This window comes from Volvox carteri (genome assembly GCF_000143455.1).
Source record: "Volvox carteri f. nagariensis unplaced genomic scaffold VOLCAscaffold_1, whole genome shotgun sequence".
In the NCBI taxonomy this organism is placed as follows: Eukaryota; Viridiplantae; Chlorophyta; class Chlorophyceae; order Chlamydomonadales; family Volvocaceae; genus Volvox; species Volvox carteri.
In genome coordinates, this window is record NW_003307545.1 from 2839926 (window position 1) to 2860791 (window position 20866).

The 20866-nt window shown below is 55.7% G+C and overlaps 5 protein-coding genes across 5 annotated transcripts; 3 read left to right on the forward strand and 2 right to left on the reverse strand.

The window, feature by feature from the left end:
• The first annotated feature begins 3557 nt into the window (after positions 1-3557).
• Positions 3558-4656, forward strand: VOLCADRAFT_127338 (uncharacterized protein). The gene is made up of 5 exons (XM_002945744.1): positions 3558-3678; positions 3784-3829; positions 3916-3970; positions 4047-4193; positions 4443-4656. Exons 1-5 carry the CDS (start codon positions 3591-3593, stop codon positions 4524-4526), a joined length of 420 nt encoding a protein of 139 aa, XP_002945790.1. The 5' UTR covers positions 3558-3590; the 3' UTR covers positions 4527-4656.
• Positions 4657-4950: 294 nt separating this feature from the next.
• On the forward strand, positions 4951-7631 carry eif1A1 (eukaryotic translation initiation factor 1 alpha 1). Its single transcript, XM_002945745.1, has 7 exons — positions 4951-5041; positions 5405-5450; positions 5541-5785; positions 5990-6105; positions 6209-6457; positions 6592-6939; positions 7019-7631. The coding sequence occupies exons 2-7, from the start codon at positions 5416-5418 to the stop codon at positions 7415-7417; spliced, it is 1392 nt and encodes a 463-aa protein (XP_002945791.1). The 5' UTR covers positions 4951-5041; positions 5405-5415; the 3' UTR covers positions 7418-7631.
• A 976-nt stretch (positions 7632-8607) lies between these two features.
• Positions 8608-10938, reverse strand: VOLCADRAFT_102758 (uncharacterized protein). The gene is made up of 5 exons (XM_002946096.1): positions 10392-10938; positions 10138-10173; positions 9469-9562; positions 9144-9293; positions 8608-8872 (listed from the first exon to the last, which is right to left on the reverse strand). The coding sequence occupies exons 1-5, from the start codon at positions 10798-10800 to the stop codon at positions 8746-8748; spliced, it is 816 nt and encodes a 271-aa protein (XP_002946142.1). The 5' UTR covers positions 10801-10938; the 3' UTR covers positions 8608-8745.
• A 357-nt stretch (positions 10939-11295) lies between these two features.
• On the forward strand, positions 11296-12640 carry VOLCADRAFT_127337 (uncharacterized protein; the record flags this gene model as incomplete). The annotated part of the gene is made up of 3 exons (XM_002945746.1): positions 11296-11434; positions 11755-11858; positions 12179-12640. 3 exons carry the CDS (start codon positions 11296-11298, stop codon positions 12638-12640), a joined length of 705 nt encoding a protein of 234 aa, XP_002945792.1.
• Positions 12641-15217: 2577 nt separating this feature from the next.
• VOLCADRAFT_86113 (uncharacterized protein) lies at positions 15218-19404 on the reverse strand (the record flags this gene model as incomplete). The annotated part of the gene is made up of 5 exons (XM_002946097.1): positions 15218-15246; positions 16109-16924; positions 17353-17988; positions 18564-19050; positions 19354-19404. The coding sequence occupies 5 exons, from the start codon at positions 19402-19404 to the stop codon at positions 15218-15220; spliced, it is 2019 nt and encodes a 672-aa protein (XP_002946143.1).
• Between the last annotated feature and the right edge of the window lie 1462 nt (positions 19405-20866).

Below are 20866 nucleotides of genomic sequence, written 5' to 3' on the forward strand. Positions count from 1 at the left end.
ACCGGCTCCACCGGCGGCGGCGGGAGCACCAGCAGCTCCGACGCCGTCTCCTCCCGGGGGACGTCCACGACGGCCTCTCCAGGAACCAGGGTCATACCGTGAAGGGGTGGATCTGCTCCTCATAATAATAGCCACCACCACCGCCACCGCCACCACCGCCGCCACCGCCAGCAACCGGACGCCAACCCCCATGAGCCGACCCAGACCGCCCCGCAGCACCCGTCGTGGAGACGGCCGCCGCCGTGGTGTATTGCAGTGGTGTCGATTGCGACACGAGCAGGAGCAGGAGAGGTTCCCGGAGGGTGGGGTTGAGGGTGGAGGGTAAGGAGGCGGCGGCCGAGGGATGAAGAAGCCACTGCCAAAATTCTCGCGCCTCAAAACGAAGAGGCTTCCACCTTTCCCTCTTACATGGGCCGGGCGATATCTAGCTCTCTTCCCCCAACCCCCCAACCCCCCCACACACGGACACACGGACCGAAACCCAAACATTTCCTCACACACACACAGACACACACACAAAGACACAAAGACACAAAGACACACACACATACAGACACACAGACACAGACCCCGCTCCACTCACCCAATGTTCCCACATTCGAACAAGTGGCCAGTTGCTTGAGGCGAAGCCACGCCCGCCGTAGCCGACCAGGCTTGCGCCGCCGCGGCGGCGCCGGCAGCTGCGGCTGGTAGCCCGTGCTGTAGCCGCCGCCGCCGCCGCCACCGTCGCCGCCGTCGCCAGCCTTGCCGCGTCCGTAATTCTGACCCATACTCATGCCTGGAGCCGTTCCCGCTTTCTCTGACTGCAGCCGCTGGAAGCTGCCCTCGGCAACGGAGCCGCCACCGCTGTTGTGTCGACTGATCGTTCGGCGGGCGGCTTTGGCGGCGCCGCCAGGGGCAGTGGCCGCCGTCGACGGCGGCTCCGTCGGCGTCGCCGTACGAACGGACATCAAGAAGCCGCTGTTGGCTATGATGTGCGTCAGAGGGCGAGGGGACCTCCTGGGGCCACTGGCGTCGTCTTCAACCCCCTGACCCCGCCGCTCGCGCCAGTCGTCGACTCCGCCGCCTCCGCCGCCGCTACCGCTACCGCAGCTAAAGCGAACGGCCCTGTTGCCGCGCCGCGTAGCCCCGAGGGCCTTGTTGGTGACGACGGCAGTTCCTTCTTCCGGCGGGAGCTGCTCGACCGCGGTGGCCGTTGCAGATCCGAGACCGCCCGGTGACCTAACCGCCCTTGTTGTGCGTGGTTTCTCCGCCTGTGCCTGCTCCTTCTCCTGCTCCTCCCGGCCCCGTTGGCGGCCTCCCCTCAGCGCCTCCGCTTTCTCCTCAGCCTCGCGGCCGCAGCCGGTAGTCTTGACGGTGTGGGCGCTGCTGCGGTGTGTAAATTCTGCGTTGTCCTTGTTCAGGTGCTTTCTGGGGCTGAAGGGTCCTGGGGTAGCGGGCGAGCAGGTGGACAGGGAAGCTGATGGCAGCGCTGCGGGGGAGGCGGAGGAGGCGGCGGGGGTGGAGGTGGGGGCTGACAGGGGTGTTGGCGGCTGACGCGCTGATGGCTGCTGCTGTTGGCGGAAGCTGTGCGGCGGGCCTGCGGGTCCTTTCCCGTTGCGATCCGTTACGATCCGTCAGGAGAGAGGTTGGGAGAGTGGGAAGTTCGTTACTAGGAAACCAATAAGGGAACCGAACAGGGGGGAAAGGGGAGACGAGGGTGACGAACCCGTAACAAAGAAACGGGCGGGCAGATAAAAATTGTATTTATTCGGGAAAACATTTCTAGGCTGGTCGCATGAATGGAAATAAATTCTAATAACGTGTACATATATGTATGTGTGTGTGTGTCTTTGTGTGTGTTACATGATTGTGGGGGATGCGTACCCCGTACCTGGTAACAGCCCAAAGTGATCTAAAGGTTGTATGTAAGGAAAACGTGTATTTGCAGAAGATGGGCAAAAAGATTGGCAGGACAAATTGGCAAACAAACGACACTCTTTTCAAGTTCAACTACTACTACTACCAGGTACTTCATTCGATTTTAGCATCGTACAGTCGAGTAGTAGTGACGGTGCGGATGGTCGTTGGCGCGACTTCGTTGGCTTCCTGGCCTATGTGCGCCGCGATGTATGCAAGTATGTGTGATGCGGCGAACTCGCAGATCGATCGAAAGGCCGACAGCTAATTTACTGCTGCTGCTGCAGTGCTAATACTCCAGTGGCTCTGCTTTTTGAGAGCGTTACGGGGTTGTTTCGGCGTTTGTGGGCGGGCGTTTTGTTTCGTCGAAGGCGAGCGGGTGCCTTGGATTGAAGATGAAAGTGCCGCCTGTCTCAAAACTCTCTCCTTGGATGTGCAAGCGAGAGACAATGTACATGTGGGGCATACATCGGGATATCCAGTCCTTTTCCTTCCTCACGCTCCCCTCTCTTCTTTTTCCTCTCTTCTCCTCTTTGCGCGATTCCTCCTCGCACCATCGCACCACCAAATGCCTCTGCACGCCTACTGTGTGAGATCTCGCTCGCTGCGAGTGAGTTCTCTCCCAGCAGCAGATATGGCGACGCACCCATTCGAAGTGGCTGCCCCGAGCGCAATCCTGCAGCTGTTGCTGGCAAGAAATGGAAATCACCACTCGCGGCGGCGTCGGAGTCCGCAGTCCCACTGAAATGAAGCTGAAGGAAGATGTCGAAAGCCAAGGCGCGTACTATGTTCTTGAAGTACTGAACAAGCAAGTTCTAGCATAAGATCCCAAGAATACAACAGCGCGGTGATGACCTTAAGGTTCCCTGAAGGGTTCAGGAGCTTCGCAGTGACCCGGATGTGATGGGGCGCTGGCTGACGCTTGAATAAGACTGCTGTGTCTCAGGGTGCTTTGATGAAGGAGAAGGAATGGGGTGAGCACCATCAGCTCGTTTGAGTGATGCGTTGCTTTCATTTCACGCGTTGCTTTCCACAGTCTCTTGACCCCGCTAGCTCGCCTGTCACCAACAGCAGGTGGGAGAGGCTGCTTTCCAAAGCTTTTCCACGCACCTTAAAAAAGTCGCACTGGCTTGAGCTCCTGGTATGATATCCACACAAGTTGAAGGTGTCCGTTTGTTGGGAGGAAATATTCCCCAGGCTTTGTGACGCTGAGCTGTGGTTGAGACAAATGCGAAGGGCTATCCAGATGCCATCAGTGTTAGCACCACAACGACAACGACAACGACAAGGAAGGGCTGCGGCTTTATCATGCCGGTTGCGTCTGTGGGTAGAAGGTGCTCTTCCACTTTTGTATGAAATCTTTGGTGGCAACTTCATGCGTCCTAAAAGTTACTTCACCTATTGCCTGCAACTTTCGCTACTAAGCCGCGGACCCACGGGACGATGTACGGCTATGATGTAAGAGATACAGGTTGTGTCTGTTACAGCGTTACAGTGTGACCCGATCGGGACGACTGCAGTGCTCCAAAACAGACGCCTCTCGCACAACACTGAGATACACGCAGCGCAGCCTGTGGGGGGAAGCTCATTCGCCGTACGTTCCTACAGAAAGATACTGCCTCCCCTCTCACTAGATTAAAGATCCTACGCTGCTAATCCGAAACTGTAAGGATGCATAGGAAGTAAACACGATGAATGACTCTGACAACAGCAACACTGAGAAGAACATTGTTGAACCTATCCATGTCGTAGTCGCAGGGAGCACAATTGCTGGCATTGGTAGGTAAACAATATTTGTCTGTTAGCTATCTGAGCGCAGTTACGATTTTCCCGGGCAACCGAAGATACACTCTGAAGATACACTCTGAAGCATCATCTCTGCAGGCGCTGTTGTCACAGCCACCCTCACTTATCGCGCTGGTACAAAGGAGTGAGTATCGAGTATGTGATTTTATTGTTTTTCCGGCGACCATATCGTGGTGCGTAATGACAAAAGTTGCGTTCGTCGGGGCGCAGTTTGATTGACGACGGAATAAACCCAGGCAGCAGGTTGCGTATAATTCCAGTCGCGGTGAGACGTTCGACGTTTGCCTCGTTAAGGCACATAACCGCGGGCTGTCATAATTCACAGCTTCGTTCCATCGTAGGCGCGGGCGCTTGCACTTAGCACTGTGCTAACAGGTTTGCTGGGGTTCACGGGCTACTATGTTCTTAAGGAGCAAGGCTTTTTTAGTACTGATCGGGCGGAGCTTCCTTCTGTAAAGGAGGCTGCTGACGTCCTTCGTAACCCACGGGTACGTGTAGGAATCGGGGGTGTTGCAAGGGGGCCCCGGCGGTGCCTGTCATGCGATGTCGGATCAGTGTTTTTTGGCAATTCCTCTTCTGATCAGTTTGGTTATCTTTTGCTGTCGGTTCAGGCACGGCATATGGCCTTGTTTCAGGCTAAAGTTGAGCTTCCTTTAGGGGCAGTACCTGTGTTCCTTTCCCTTCCGTCCAAAATATGCCTCCTTAGGCTGCTCTCCATTTGCGGCACAACACCGCAGGACTTTATTAGTCAGTTTTCAAGGAGCACCAACGAGAGAAAATGTGGACAAGATAACAAGCTTTCCCATTCAAGCACGGCCTAAGAGATTAAATAACCAGGAATGCTATCATAACGTCCACATAGAGGGTCACTTTCCCACAAGCTTGGTGGAATATGGTCGCCAAGTAGTAGCTTCCGTCTTATTTGTCCATGTAATGGAAACGCTACGGTTGTCACTCCAAATCTTGTGTCATCATCAGCATGTTATTTGCACCAACGAGGTTCGGGTATATTTCTTGATTCCTACTTTATCGCATCGCAGCAAAAGAGGACACGCTAAGAATCTTCGGGCATCTTACTGTATACTTCTAACAGAATGATTTACAATGAAATTAAACTCCATCGAGCAATGCGATGAGTTGAAGAAACGACTCCGCGCCGTACCGGCTCCAGGGGGCCTCACCTTTGACGTCGCCCGCGCGACCGAATATAGCGGTAGGAGAGCCTTGAAACTTCCCTTTTAGCATAACCTACGAGACATCTCGGTGGCAGAGTCCTCCAGAGGTTGAACTCCTCAATACTCTTACCTGATCTCGAGGTGCGACTGTTGGCGGCGAGGTGTGGTCGGCGTATCCAGCGATTTTGGGTTCAATTTCTTTGTGCTGCCTCATCTTAAGTCTCCAGAGCCTCAGCGTGCGACTCAGCGCATCCACTTTGTCAGTTGCGTCGGCGTTGCGCCGATCTTCCACCAAAGCCTCGGAGAGGCAGACGCCCAGGGCAATGCTTGCCCGAATATGACAATTAAATGAATCATGGGCAAGTTAGTTGCGTCTGAGTACCTCGATGTACTTGGGCACTCCTTCAAAGTTGGCGGCGATAGTCAGTGCTTTCAGCGCTTGGACCCTTTTTTTCATGTACTGCTCTGGTGATATCCGCAATTTATAAACGATTCTATTCCTTGGCCTGTTCTCTGCTGCGCAGGTTTAACAAAAATGTCTGAGGGCAAGGAGCATTTGTCCATCGTCATGTAAGCATCGTGTAAAGAGTTGTTCCGCCCCATTGAATTACTAGCTTCTCCTGCCAGCACCCAAATGACTCCATTCCTTTGACTGTGCAGTTGCGGCCATGTCGACTCTGGCAAGTCCACCACCACGGGCCGCCTGTTGTTCGAGCTCGGCGGTATCCCTGAGCGTGAGCTGGAGAAGCTGAAGGAGGAGGCTGCTGCCCTTGGCAAGTCCTCGTTCGCCTTCGCCTTCTACATGGATCGCGCCAAGGAGGAGCGTGAGCGTGGTGTGACCATTGCCTGCACCACCAAGGAGTTCTTCACGGAGAGGTGGCACTACACCATCATCGATGCTCCTGGTACGTGCATTCAGTGCTTCCATGGTGATGGGTGACCAATTTGTTGATTAGTTAGAACTTATGGGAGGGGTGGATGGGTTCAGCTTGCCCTTCCCGGAAGGGTACGGCTGGCGCATTGGCAGCAATGTCTTGTCATGCTTTATAGCCTCCCCGTTTCGAATACACTAAAGGTACACACTCCTTTCAATCATTATGTTCTTGCAGGTCACCGTGATTTCATCAAGAACATGATCTCTGGTGCTGCCCAGGCTGATGTGTGCCTGCTGATGGTGCCCGCCGATGGTAACTTCACCACCGCCATCCAGAAGGGTGACCACAAGGTGCGTTGTAATGCTCGATCGGGTTGTCACAATACGGCCATCAAACATTTGAATATAACTTCGTGTAAGTTGCGCTCACTTTTTCACGTTTGGAAACTCGTAGGCTGGTGAGATCCAGGGCCAAACTCGTCAGCACGCTCGCCTGATCAACCTGCTGGGTGTGAGGCAGCTGATTGTGGGTGTGAACAAGATGGACTCCGATACCGCTGGTTACAAGAAGGAGCGCTACGATGAGATTGCCAACGAGATGAAGCACATGCTTGTCCGCGTCGGCTGGAAGGAGGACTTCGTGACCAAGTCGGTGCCCATCCTGCCCATCTCGGGCTGGCTCGGCGACAACCTCATCAGCAAGGTGCGTGTCTCCATTCCTCCCTCCCTGGGTATCGACCTTTGATTGAAGCTTTAAACTTAAGAACGACAGGGGTAGTCATAAGTGTTTTGTCTACTGTCGAAACATAAACCCTACGCCCCTTTTATTTCTTGCAGTCCACCAACATGACCTGGTATACCGGCCAAGAGGTTTTGAACCTCAAGAACGAGAAGGTCAAGGTGCACACCCTCCTGGATGCCTTGAACGGCTTCGTCACGGTGCCGGAGCGCAAGACTGACGCCCCCCTGCGTCTGCCCATTTCGGGCGCGTACAAGATCAAGGGTGTGGGTGATGTGCTTGCTGGTCGTGTGGAGCAGGGTGTCGTCAAGCCCGGTGATGAGGTTATTTTCCTGCCCACTCACACCACCGCTAACCCGTGCACTGGCAAGGTGTTCACCGTGGAAATGCACCACAAGCGTGTCGACAAGGCTGGCCCTGGCGATAACGTCGGCATGAACATCAAGGTTAGTGCTCTCCAGCTCCTTGTGATTATGTTGAATTGCTTAGATGTATTATCTGAGAAGTATCTTCGTGTATATGCAGGGTCTGGACAAGGGCAACATGCCACGCACCGGAGATGTGATGATCCTGAAGTCCGACTCTACCCTCAAGATCGTGAAGGATTTCACTGCCCAGATTCAGACGCTGGATATTCCCGGCGAGGTCAAGAAGGGCTACTCGCCCATCGGCTTCGTGCGCTGCGGTCGCTCCGCCTGCCGTATGACGAGCATTGACTGGAAGGTTGGCAAGGAGACTGGCGGCAAGAAGATGGAATCGCCTGTTGGCCTGAAGGCTAACGAGATGGCGCAGGTCGTGTTTGAGCCAACCCAGCCCCTCATCGTGGACTCGTTCAAGAACTGCGAGGGTCTGTCCCGTATTGCCTTCCTGGACGGCAACACTGCCGTCATGCTTGGCAAGGTGGTGAGCGTCACCCACAAGTAAATGGAGTTGTCTTAGTGCTGGATGCTTGTGGGATTTTTAAGACGTTTTTGCTGTGACGTTTCGCATTGACGTGTCTACCGCGACATTTTAATTTCGTCAGTTTTGCGGATGTTCAATGAGAGGGCCGCCTCATGGCCCGCAGGAGAGAGTTCAGACCTAAAACAGAAAATATGATTTCGCTGTAAATACATTGTAAACGTCATGGTACATTGAGGTTTATGTTGTTGTTACATGGTCGTGGGTGCGTTCCCCGTACCTGGAAGTCACCCTAATACGAGCCGAGAGCTCAAGTGCTGCCAGATCGCCTGCACTTTAAACGAAACAAATGATGAAGGATACTGACAGCTAAAGGGAACGATAGAGTTGCGGTGGAACCATGTACGTGCCAGGCGTTAGGTTCCCTGTTCATAGCGTCCTTGTGCTCGAAGCGTGGGAAATCCATGACTGATTTTGCCGTACAATGTGCTTCTCATTATTAGTCCCGCAGCAAGGGGACACTCGCTCCTCACTAGTTATACAACGCTGTCCCTTATTTGCTCTGTTTGCCACCAGTGTCCAGCAGCGAAGCCTAAACTGCATAAGCTTGCAATTCGCTGAACGCGGGATAAACATTGTGATATGCGGGAGCGCCTCCTTCCTGCAAGCTTGTTCGGCCGCCAGACCCATCCAATGCTTCGCCATGTGAATTCCTGGTTGCTTGCCGTCTGACGGCTACATGTCTGGCTAGACATCTGAACGGATATGCTTTCACTCACTAATCGGTCCTTGAACTCCAAAACCACACCTGGCATTGGCCTGTTCATCAGCCACTCCACTCGTTCGGCTACCTCGTGTAGTAGCCCTTGCGGGGCCTCTTTCCATACGTCGTGCCCCAGAAAACATAGAAAACGGAGGAGTACTGTCCCCCATCCGGCCCCTTCGGGTTTGGAGAGGGACTCTGCGACCTCCTGTCGCAAAACTTGGTGTGCCACAGACCCACGCTGTAAACGGACACGGTTCCAAAACCTCACAACCTGCTTGAAAACGTGGTAATGTAGGGGTAGCTGCGACAGCTCTGCAAACAGAGGCGGTGTGTTGGTCTGGCAGCTCCTACAATTTGTCGCGTGAAGGATATCTGAAGCTGCACTGCTCTGTCCTGTAGGCATGCCTCGAAGCAAAGTTACTCGCATCACTCCGCCTCCTGTACAATTCATGTCACTGATTACATAATCTAAACATCTTGCTAACACGAAACAATCAAACTCTTCACGGCAACCTTGCTTACATTACTTGGTCTTTCGTTTTTTTCTATTCTATTCGTCTACAATTATAATACACATCGGAGGTCTTTAGATATCTACAATCACAAACAGTTCGGCATCATTCTCCCGCTCCTTAATCGACATGGCGCTGTAAGTGATGGCCTTGATCTCAGTGCCAACCTCGTGAATATCTCGATTGAACGCCTCACCCACCCTGGAGAAGGGGGAAGCAGGATGGTGACGTAAGGTTAAATAGTAAACGACACAGGCAACCCTGACAAGAACGAGTGTATCCATGCACTCCAGGTGAAGGAAGTGAAGTTGAATTCAGTCGTGAATTTCGTTACGCTCCTGTGCGAATCCTGCGCACGTCCGGGGTCTTGGCATGGAATAACACGGCAAACCCCCCTTGCACTGTCTTTAGCGCACTCGCCCCCACCATCCCCACTCTCAATCCATGGGCCCCCTGTTAATGATTTCCTCACCCCTCCGCCTCTATGACAAAGCTGGTGCGGTCAAAGCTCTGAATGTGCACCTCCACAGCCAGGAAGAGCTCCGTGGCAAAGACGAACAGTAGCTCGTCCAAAAAGGAAAATAGCAGGGACGGCAGGTCGTGACCTTCGGCGCGGTAAGACCTGTTGGAATGCCCAGAAGCTTGTAGGTGTTACGCGATACATGTTAAATCCGCTCTTTATTTAGGCTGCTCAAGGGCGGTGGAGTCCCATCTAGCAGTGAAGGCCAGCAGTGGTAGGAGGTAGGTAGGCGGGTCCCCCTTACCTGTCCTCCCCACCCCACTCACGCAGCCCCCACCTAGTTTCCCTAGGTCGTACATGCTCCAGGGGGGACATGTAGTTGAACATGGCCAGAGCGCAGTTCTCAAATGCCTCAGTCAGGTTGTTGCCCCCTGCGGCATGTGGGTCATATATACATGTATTCAAGAGCCGTGTGCTTACAGAGTGCGGTTAACATAGCGAAAGCATGGAGCTGTGGGCCGTTCCCACAGCACAGCATGGCGCAGTATATTGCAGTACAATTCAAAAACATTTCAAAACACAAAATCCACATGGGACAGCCCTCGGGACTCGGGAAATGCAATGCGAGTCGTACAGCACGCCAGTAAGTTGTTATACTACTGCGCGAGGATTCTGTTATGCCGTCCGACATCGATTCCCAGTTGCGCAGTTTAACGGTTTACAGTGATGGTTTGCCGTACAGCACGTCACGCATTTTAGCACTTAATCAAGCTGTTTTGGCGGTTAGGGTCCTCGTATAGGACCGACGTCATTAGGCAATGAGATTCAGTCTGTAAGTGGTGGGAAAGAGGATGGGCGGCGCCGGCCGCACAACTGCCACGTCCTGCAGCGACAGATGACTCGGGGTTATATGATCGATCGTGCGACGCAGGGCAGCCCCGAAAACACGAAAACCCACACCCTCACCACCACCAGGTGCTCTCCTGCCCGCTGCTGGCTGACTCACAGGCGTGCAGCTGAACATCCGCGGTGTGATCCAGGTCTGCACAAGGGGGACGACGGGGATTTTAAAAATTAGTATGCAGGTTGGAGGGACAGGAAGGAGCCAGGTTGCGGGTGATGGTTTGGATTTGTGGCGCCAAGGCTGGAGCGAAACACCACAGCAGCGGGAAATACAACATTAGGGACAAGGACTGCCCGATTGACATGACAAGTTTTGACAGCATTATTGATAGGAATTAAGGAATCCAAATGACCCACACTCAAACTTGTAGGTTCCCACAGCCGCGGAGCGGTATGGCGGCAGGTTGCCGCCGCCACCGTCGGCTGCCTCATTGCCCGCTTCTCCGGGACCGGCAGGTGGGTATTGCAGCGGTAGCAGCAGCGGATTGGGGACGTCCTCATCCCCGTCCGGTGTCCTTCCCTGGCTTCTTAATGACGATGTCGGGATGTAGTCAGGTTCCGCTGCGTCGCCCATAGCCGTGCCTTGGTCAGGAGAAACACAAATTGCGTTGGGTTCTGAAACGGGGATCAGCCGGCGTCCGCTGCATGCCGTCGTGGTTGCACATGTTGTCTGGTCCGATGACGTAGCTGCTTCGGCCTCCGCTGCGCGCTGCGCGCGCATCCGCTGCCTTGCATTAGGCCGCTGCGGTAATGCGTTCTCATCCATTTCTCAGGATATCAATTAGACTGAGGTTTCGCTTCTGGTGACAATCACCCGAAGTCCTATATCAGACTTGGTGTTCGCCGAGTGTGCACAACTGCCCTTCCGTAACTTGTGAGCGACGCAAGACACAAGGTTAAATCCCAGACACCAGGAACGACAAACCTTCCGTAAATTCGGCCCAGGAAGCACAGTCCCGGAAATGAGCCCTGCAAGCCACCTACTCCATGTAACTCCGAGGCCAGAAGTTAGTACGAAAGCGACGTAACCACGGGATACGCTTAAGCGTTGGTTACAAGTACAACACGTCTGTGCCGAGTAACGTTCTAAATAGAAGTTACATCTTGGAAAATTGTTGAACAGAAAACGCTATGCAGACGAACTACATATTACAGTATATTGCGGGGCGTAACGGGAGATAAAAGGCATCTCATAATCGCAATTTATCAAAACATTTAATTAAGGCACCCTCTCAAATCCCGGGACAAGAAGGCCGTGAGGATGGCAGCTCGCGGATTGCCCTCAATCTCATCTATCGCGAACGCTGTACTCCGCTCACGGGATGGTGCTGAAGTTGTTGCAAGTACACTTTGGCAATCACAGCCACTGGCTGTTCTAATCTTAAGGCGCCCAGGATGCGGTAGGCGAACCGTCGCCGCGCGCGCGTGTGGCTCCCGTTTTGGGGCAGCCTGACCTTCACAACCCTTCGCCTATTTGGCCTTCATTTCAGACATTTCTCTCATGTGTGCTTCCTGACATTTAAAATATGCAGTGTATAGCCGGCCTGGTGTTGGAAAAGCAGTCTGCATTCTAGCGCTAGCGCTTCTGGCATGTGCCGTGTCGTATCCCTTTCTTTCTCCAGGGATCTGAACAATTCTACGATTTGCCGCACTATTTGATTTAGATTACTCACACATACACACACGTGCTTAAATTTCAGGTTGTTTCCCACCCTTGCAGTCCTGTGTCGGGATGAAGCTCAGCGGCTGTGGAAGCTGAAACCCGAGTTTGAACGAATGGGAGTCGGACTTGTGTGCGTGGTTCACGAGTGGATTCCACGGGAGGTGAGTCTCCCCTCCAGTTGGCAGAAGGGAGGCAGCACAAGGGAGCCTCCACTTCTGTCAGCCGGCGGGCGGAAGAGAGCTGCTTCCGGCCCTCGGAGTGACGATTGGTTGTGTCTACAGTCCAATGGCCGTTGCAACAGACAATCCTTCGCTAGAAGGAAGCCTCAAACTGTGGGAATTCAAAATATTTAACGCAAGAATCCAAAGCCTGAATGGATTTTCGCCTGAATCAACTTAACCTTCGCTTTTTTCCTCCTAACCTTCCCCGGCCTCTCCATCCCTGACTTAACACCCCCAACCTTCCCCCCATTCCTCGATAGGTAAACGCCTTCACGTCGGGCTTCTGGCCAGGCCCCTTGTATCACGACCCATCCAAGGCCTTTTACGCCGCACTGAACGGCGGCAACCCTCTGCGCGGCAGCATCTGGGGATTGCTCTTTCCCTGGAGTGCCGTCTGGCGGAGAATCCGTACTGCCTCCCGCAACGTCCCTGAACACAACATTGTGGGAGATGGATTCACGATGGGCGGTGCCATGGTCCTCCGCCGTGGCGGCGGCGGCGGCGGCGGATGCGACATCGGGAGTGTGGCGTGGATGCACGTGGAACGTGATATTGGGTTAGTGGCGGATCCCGCGGCGGTGCTGGCGGCGGCGAGGGAGGTGGCTGAGACCCCCCAGGGAGGGGGAGGGGGAGGGGAGCCTCCGGCACCTGCTCCAGCTCCAGCTCCAGATCAGATGAAGACCAGGAGTCAGGATGCGGATGGGGAGGTCCCTCAGCAGTAGCAGCAGCAGTAGCAGCAGCAGCAGTAGCAGCAGCAGCAGTAGCAGCAGCAGCAGCAGCAGGGGGAGACTGGTGGTCCGTTACCATTTGTCAAGGGGGGGGTGCTTGCATGGTGCTACGGTGGAGACGAGGTGGAGGAGGCTTCCCCCTTGCTTGGGAAGCAGCCCGCAAGTGGAAGCCACGGACCGGACCGCAGTAAGGCGTATGGCGGTTATGGCGCGTCGTGCCTGCCTCTTTAGGGAGGTTTTCGATTTGACTGCTGTGATCTCAAATGTAAGGATTTTATTTCATGGTGCCTGGTTAGCTTGGTGGCAGTGGGCTGCGCATTGCGCACTGGATGTCTGTCGCTTGGGCGGGGGGAACGAGGGAGGAGGTGAGAGGGGCGGGTAGGAGAAAAGCTTCTATTCCGGACAGACAGGCGCACAGACGAACAAAAGATACAGGATGTACGTAAAGCGTTCGAGGGGTGTGGGAGATGTGCCTGTATGCTGGAAGTCTGAGGCCCTGAGGGCCTGCGCGTTCTTTTTTTCATAAAGTCATGATGCAAAATGGGGCAGTCGCTCACGTAGGTGGCGGCTGTCTTCCGTGCATCTTTGTCGCCGCCTCGCAAGCGTATTTGCGTATATATGAACGCAGCCAGAAGGGTGCTACATATATATTCTTTGGCTGCGTTCATTGCTTATTGCTGCTTTCATTTCATTTCATTGCTGTGGCTCCGTTCTTTCTGCGTGGCCGCTCCCTGTTTTGACATGCCAATGATGAGGCGTTTCTTCTTCTCAGGAGAGCATCCTGTATGGTGCGGATGTGGATTCGGTTAAGATCTTCATTTAATTACCAGCTCTCAATTTCAGCTCTGTAAACTACTAGGAGGGGCGAGCCTGGAGGCCACTTTTGCAGACCGGTGATTACGCATTGTGGAGTTTCTTTCAGTGGTTCTTTCAGTGGTCTGCAGCGACACGGGTACGTGCACACACATGCACACAGTCAGGACGTTATGGCAGCACCTTTAACAGCAGAGCAAACCTTCCGGGGCGGGAGGGCCTCCCTAGGGGGCGGGGGGGGGGCGGGTTACCGGGGAGCTGTGGACCGGTCACTGGTGGGTTACGGGTCACGGGACGACAAGAGGGGGGAGGGCAGCACACGGCAGGGCGTTCACGCCACGTTCTCGACGCCCCCCCATATTTGTTAGCCCAATGGGACCGTTCGTGCTTCAGATGTTACGTCACGAGGTTGTTAGCATCAGTGTCACCTTGATAGTCTGTTTGCGCGTCTGTCAGGTATCGTACTGCAGGGTATCGCGCTTCAGAGCGTCGTGGGCAAAACCGCAAAGCTACGAAATGCGCAAAGGTACGAATTGCGCACTGCGGTGAAAACGAAAATGAAAACGCCGTCAGCTCGCGGCCCCGGGGTCGCCAAATTGCGTGGTCATAAAGGCCGTTATTACGTCGCCCTTCCACCATCCAAAAAACCCTAAAGAGAAAAAAAACAGGTTAGTTACAAGTTCCGCAGGAATGTGGGACTGTCCGGGGCAAAGCCCGGGCCCCATGGACTATATATAATGAAAGTATAGTGATATGATAAGCGTCTGGCCGAAGCACTTCACCTGGGTGGCTTAAATGCGGCCCACCTGCCGCCATCTCCATTCCTGGAGTCTTGGTGTCGTACGCTAGGTTGTGATAGCGTAACAGAAAGTGAGTTCGTACAGTTAACGAGTATGGTTCGTAACTACGGGACCGTACCGTTACTGTGATTAAGCTTTAATAGCTTAAAGATATCCTAAGGTAAATGTAGCTTGCTACACCATCTCTCCCTAGGCCTCTTGACGGTAGCCCGGGCGTTACGGTGGTGGCCCGCGCCAATGGCATCAGTGGTCCAGTCGCCCACAAACTTAGGAACTATCTATGGCAGAAGGCTCTGAAGATGGACGCGTTCATTGCGGAACGCCGTACAACCGAAGGTGGTTATGGGTCCCCGGCCCCTCCTCATCCAGTCGCCCAACATACCGGTGGAGGATCCCGCACGCGTCCAGATGGCCACTTTGTCGCATTTCATATACGTGTCACAAGTACTAACATAATTACCTTTTTCTTACGCGTCAAAGAAGATGCCAGCAGTGCACTGCCTAGTTACGCCACCGCCGCCACCGCATTCGCCACGTTATCGCCGTACCGGTTATACAAACACCAAATGTACGATTGGTACCATATCGGCTCCGCCAGGCCAACAGCTTGTCTGATGCCCATCACTGCTCCTTCATTCTCCCCCTCTTGCCTCTTTACCTCCAAAATCATTTCGCACCTCGCAGCCTGCTTTTGCAAACAGCTTTGCCGTTTGCTACCACAACTATGCCTGCTGCTGTATACGGCTCCACCGCACCCCACACGTACCCTTCCCGACGGCTACTCTAATCGTAGCTTCCCGACGACGTATGATATTAAATCATTCTTCTCATTCTGGTGTTTTCGCCCAACTAACAAATTCTCCGTGCCCCTGCTCGGCATCCTGCAGCACGCTATCTACCTACTCACCTACCTGCATACACACCTGCCTATCGCCGTATCAACTACCAGCCCGTCGCCCTAGCCCTCGACCTCGACCTCGACCTCACCTCGCCGGGCATCAAGCAGAAGAGCCGATGGTGCATTGTCAGTGTAGCCCAGCGCCGCCGCCGCCGCCGCCGCCGCCGCCGTCACCGCCGCCAGCACCGCCGCCTCCGCCGCCCTCAGCTGATGACGCCAAGATGCTGTTGAGGATGCGTGTGGTGCGGGCGCTGAAGCGGCGCAGGCGGCCCTGCTCGTCGCGACCCCAGGAGCCCCCCGCAGAGCGACCTGCAACAGATTGACACCGTTGGCGTTTTCTGCTGTCAACAAAAAGGATTTCCGGTTGTTTGTAAATGTTGTCCAGGCATTCGACGGCATTCCTCGCGTGCGGAGGATGGACACAGCGTAGCGATAGATGAGAGGTGTAAGCCGTGAGAAAAGCCGTGAGAAAACATGCAGTACTCAGGGAGTTCAGGGTGGGGGCAAATGCGTGCGAGAACGCGATTCCAAATAATATGCCAAATAATGTGCCAAATAATATGCCAAATAATATGCCAAATAATATGCCAAATGATATGCCACACAACGATAGAAGGCACCGAAGGTACTGAGCTTGCCGGACACGACATGACGGGCCGGACACGCGGCCGACGTCGCTGCTAAACAAATAAACAAAACAAAAGAGTTAAGTGGAATCTTGTTAGGTGGAATCTACGGTCGCGTCCTTGTGCCGGCGGCCGCAGGGGCCGGGTGGGGTGAGGGTTCACAAGGAAGTCACATACATACCTACCTACGTACATACGTACTCTTAAGTCGGAATGGGGCGTGGGGGAAAGACGAACCACACGCGATTGAAGCTGCGGCGTGGGGGCGGGCGAGACCTGGAAACAGCTGGCCCCTAAAGCGCCCGACTTCCCTCCCAATCCTTACCGCTGGCGAGAAGTTTTAGCACACTGGGGGATAGCTGTGCCAGCGAAGAGGCCATGGCGCTACCACCGCCGCCGGCCTCGGCCAGGTGATACTCGCCGCCGCCGCCACCCTCGTCGCCGTCATCCTCATCCTCGAAACCGGCGCCGCCACGTCGCCGCCGAGTGCGGCCCCGTGGCTGCCCCGAGCGCCCCTCCAGGCCCCGCACCTCCCCCGAGCCCTCCAGCATCGCCGCCGCCGCGGCGTTCGCCGTACCGCCGCCGTCGCCGCCGTGGCCAAGGTACGGACTATCGTATGCGGTGCCCTCAGGAATGGTAGTGGTATCGTACAGTGCACCCGCGGCGAGTGCGGCGCCGCCAGTGCCGCGGCGAGTGCGGCGCAAGGGCGTGCGCAGAAGCTCGCCTAAGCCCGCCCCCGCCCGTTTCAGCAAGCCCGGACTGTCCCCACCGCCGCCGCCAGCGGAAGCGGCCGGCTGGCTGACCCCCCAATGTCCTTCCAAGACTCCCCCTCCTCCTCCGCCACCCACAACCCCGCCCTGTGTGTACGGCATGCCATTTCCCTGGTTCTCCTGCCTCCAAAACATCTGTCGTCTCAGCACATCCTCATCACGCGGATCGTACATGTGGCCATAGCCGTACATGTCGACTCGCTCCGCCGGCGGCGGCACCGCTGCCGCCGCGGGGTCCTGCGATGGATCGAACTGACGGCGGCCGCGGCGGCTGCAGGCCGCCGCCGCCGCCGCCGCCAGCATCCCGGTCATCAGGCAGCCCGCTGCGAAGCCGCAACCCAGGCCCTGTAGCCAACCGGCGGCGCTATTACCTCCGCCGCCATGCACCCGGGTCGGCAATAGCTGTAAGAGGTGGACAGTCTTCCCGCTCGCTGGAGCTCCGTGCGCATTATTATAATCCGGACCTGCGCGTCCCGTGGGCCATCGATTGCGGCGGATTGCGGCGTGACGATGACGCCGGACAGCCCGACAGACAGACAGACAGACAGACAGACAGACAGACTGGCGGACGCAAAATGAAGCAGAGAAACGTATTTCACTCATGCGAAATGTAACCCACATATACTTACATACATACAGGTGTAGGGTGCCCCTCTCGCAGGGGAGAGCAGGGACTGCCTCGGGAAAGGGGGCCGCTGGTGAAGCTTAACCACCCTGTAACGACATACATACAGGTGCCGCACCTTGCTCGACTAGGGGAGGACTCAATTACCCCGAGGTAAAAGGTAACGCCGCCCACCTGGTGTCGGATGGGCGCCGTCTTGGTGCTGTCTCCGTGCTCTCGGCCACGTCGAAGAGGACGAGGAGGCGGGCCTTCGTGGTTGCACACCACCTCCACCACCAGCAGCTGTAGACAGCTGATGGTCTGCCGCCGCCGCCGGCGTGGAGGAGCGGCGGCTTGACGCCCCCCGCGGTACCAACGACCCCGCCGCCGCCGGCTGCAACACCCAAAGCTGCATCGCCGGGCAACGGTCGGAAGCGCCACCCCCATACGTCGCAGAGCTCCAGCTGCCTTGGGCAATCGCGTGCGGGAATCGCAGCGCTGCAGGGCAGGTTGTGTCCGAGGCACCTCCCTCCGCCATCCAATGGCGGACGAAGGAGGACACGCACGCCGCTTCCGTCTCCGTGGACTGCTGCGGATGCTGATGATGCTGTAGTTGCGGCAGTAGTTGGCCTTGGCCTTGGCCTTGCAGAGGGCCGGGTTTTGAGCTGGCGGTGAGGAGGGTTGAGGACGGCAGGGGGGACGCTGCCGCAGCGGGCGCCGAGGTTGGCGTGGGCGCGGGCCGCGGCGGCGGCGTTAGCGGCACAGTACGGAAGCTTGCGACGGCCAGGTCCGCCGAGGTGGCGTCCAGAGTGGCGGAGGCGACATAGCCGCCTGCGTAGCGGTATGCGGGGCCCCCCGGCGGCAGGTAACGCGATGGTGGGTGAGGTAGTCATTGTCGCCGGTATTCATGGATGAGAGGCCGAAAGGGAATGGACAACACCACACGACACCACACGACACCACACGATACAAAGGTGGGAAACGGGGAGGAGGAACTGTTCGGCGGAAATAAAGCGTTTTAATGCGGAAAGGAAACGCACCAGCGTGTCTGCTTTCCAATCATTTGTACTTACAATCGCACCCGCCGTACGTGTGCTGCTGAGCTGTCCCTGCGTGCTCTCGTGCACGTGCAGTACTGTACGACAACTAAGCCCCGCCATACACGCCGCGGCCCCTGTCACCTGATGTGTCCGTAGTCGTAACGAAGACTGTCACATGGCCGCCTCCCAGCGGCAGCTCTAACGTCAAGGTGATGCCGTACGGTGGCGGCGGTGGCAGCGGCGCCGGCGACGTCGGCGGCTGGGTCAGTGGCGTCGGCAATGGTTGCTTCCCTTTCCGCTGGCGTTGTCGGCGATCTGAACCGCCACTATGACCACGCGACAACTGGCGCTTGTCGCCATCGCCACCGGCGGAAGAAGATGCACCGCTGGAGCCCGCGACGGCTGCCGGGCGCCACTTGCCGATGGAACAGACGGGCGGCAGCGGCTCCGCCGCCTCCGCCGCCGCGTTAGAGGAGTCTAACGGAGGTTGCACTGCGCCGCCGCCCTCTCCACTTCGGTTAGTCACTGCCACCACGCCCGCTTCAACTGCACCCGATGCAAATCTCATCATGGCACCGCTGGAGAAGACGCCGACGCCGACGCCACTGCCGACGCCGCCAGCGGCGGCGGGACCTGAAGTGGGCTCGAGGTCGAAGAGGAAGGTATACGGGATTCTAATAACAAATGCTGCGTTTTGGTGATTGATATGATCGGGGGGGGGCCCAATGCCCCGCCCAGGTTCAAGCCCTGCATCATGTCCGCCGCTGTAGACACCGCTGTAGACACCGCTGCTGTCCCGGGGCGCCCCGGCAGCACCGCTGCCCCACCCTGGTAGCTCCAACGACTGAGTGGTCTGTGGCGGCGGCGGCGGCGGCGGCGGCCGCCGGTGGGAACTGAATTACAAGGTAAAATACAATGCAATGGAGCTAATGGGTGCTTTGGCGCTTAATGCTCTGGCTGTTCGATGCTCGCTGAGGTTATCATAAAAATGCTTTTCGGCAGTTTGTTCCGCTAGGGTCATCAACAGTATCAATCACCATCAACTGCAAGCTCACATCCATAGCCAGCCAAGAGGAAGAATTCTACAATCTCCAGTCCAGTTGCACAATGGATGAATGGATGATGGATGACTCCAATAACAGATTCAGCTGCCTACCCGAACGACGACGGCGCCGCCGCATGTGATAGTAGCCGTCAGCTTGGCCATTACATTGACCCGTGGGTCGGTCTTTCCACGCTGCGATAGGTTCTGCTGATCCTCCTTCTTCAGAGCCGCCGCGCCAACCCCTCCTCCTACTTTTCTTCCTCCTCTTCCCCCGCCGCCATCGCTATAGTCAGGTCCTTGTCCACGTTCGCTCCCTCGTGGATTCCCGGCTGGTTTTTCGATGCCCGGCCCCAAGTCACTACCACGCGGAGGAGTGGGTTGGCTTGAAGGAACTGCCGACGACTGCGAAGAAAGCACTTGGTGGTGTTGATGCTGGGGACGTGAAAACTCGGTGCCAAGCAGGATGTCTCTGAATTGCGAATTAATGTGCGAAAGAGCGCAGGAGCGAGAAGAGCGGAAAACAGCAATATGGGGTTGAAGTGTAGGCTTAGGGCTCACAGAAACGATGCAGTTCAACAAGGGAATGTGTGGGAACAGGGGAAACAGAGAAGGAAGAGCCATACGAGGCCGCTCCTAACATACGAGGGCAGATTCCTAACATTCCGGTTCCGCGTAAAATGCCGAGGGACTTTAATAAGTTGCCTCTGTCAATTTAACGGCCGTCGCAGGCGCTCGATAAGGGATGTCCCTTTTCCTGTAAAAAGAGAGACGACAAGAGACAAAATTGACCGACGCACCCATGGAGGAGCAGAGCCTGGTTGACTTGCAAACGAACAGGCTCGGCGCGGTTTGTCACATCAACAGGACGCTGTTTGTCGTTGACTGCCCCAGCGCGGGTCAAAAGAAGACACGCTTGGAAGAGCAAGGCCGCAGCTGATGAAGCCACCGTTCTGCCAGCCCCAAACCTTCTTCCCATTCTAACGGCGCCTTTTACGTTTGTGAAGTACGTTGGCTCATGTGTTAGGATGATGCTAGCGACAACCTGGACTTTGAAAGTTCAAAAAATGCTGCGTACGGCAGATAGGTCCTCATGCGGCCTTTTGGCGCGCATCCAACCCGGGGTGGGGATAGAGAAATGGAGAAAGGGCTCGTTATTACAACGCGCCCGTTTGACTTGAAGTATGTGATATCCCCGCCTCCTAACGGGCACATGCACACAGCTTGAGGAACAACAGGCAAAGGACGGATGGAATGGTAAAAGACAAGCCATTCAGTAACCGCTGCTACGTTGTTACACTTTTGCATCCAGCGCTTCGTTTGTGAGGCGCTGTACGTTGTTTTCTGTACTTGAGCTTTTTCATATCTTCCCTTCATACTTACATGTAAAACGTGCCTGTCGCTACTTTATAAAATGTACTGAAACCTGCTTTGAGCGCCGAACGGCTCACTTCAACAAGAGACCTGTTGCTCTGCAAGCTACAGAGGGAAATCGCGTCTTTTACACCGACCCACGGGTCGCCAACCGCTGCCGATAAAATATATAGTTCGGAACGCGGAAATTGACCGCGGCCACCGCATGGGTTCAGAGCTTTGGACGTCCTAACCAAACTTGAATGCCTGGTGC

Excerpts from the sequence above, each read along its gene's own strand:
- VOLCADRAFT_102758 (XM_002946096.1), bottom strand. The coding sequence starts at position 10,800 with ATGGATGAGAACGCATTACCGCAGCGGCCTAATGCAAGGCAGCGGATG. Across the intron at positions 9,563-10,137 it reads GGATGTTCAGCTGCACGCCT|GGGGCAACAACCTGACTGAG; the intron begins GTGAGTCAGCCA and ends CACATGCCGCAG. Across the intron at positions 9,294-9,468 it reads GTACGACCTAGGGAAACTAG|GTCTTACCGCGCCGAAGGTC; the intron begins GTGGGGGCTGCG and ends GCATTCCAACAG.
- VOLCADRAFT_127338 (XM_002945744.1), top strand. The coding sequence starts at position 3,591 with ATGAATGACTCTGACAACAGCAACACTGAGAAGAACATTGTTGAACCT. Across the intron at positions 3,679-3,783 it reads GAGCACAATTGCTGGCATTG|GCGCTGTTGTCACAGCCACC; the intron begins GTAGGTAAACAA and ends TCATCTCTGCAG. Across the intron at positions 4,194-4,442 it reads ACGTCCTTCGTAACCCACGG|GACTTTATTAGTCAGTTTTC; the intron begins GTACGTGTAGGA and ends ACAACACCGCAG.
- eif1A1 (XM_002945745.1), top strand. The coding sequence starts at position 5,416 with ATGTCTGAGGGCAAGGAGCATTTGTCCATCGTCAT. Across the intron at positions 5,451-5,540 it reads GAGCATTTGTCCATCGTCAT|TTGCGGCCATGTCGACTCTG; the intron begins GTAAGCATCGTG and ends TTGACTGTGCAG. Across the intron at positions 6,458-6,591 it reads GCGACAACCTCATCAGCAAG|TCCACCAACATGACCTGGTA; the intron begins GTGCGTGTCTCC and ends TATTTCTTGCAG.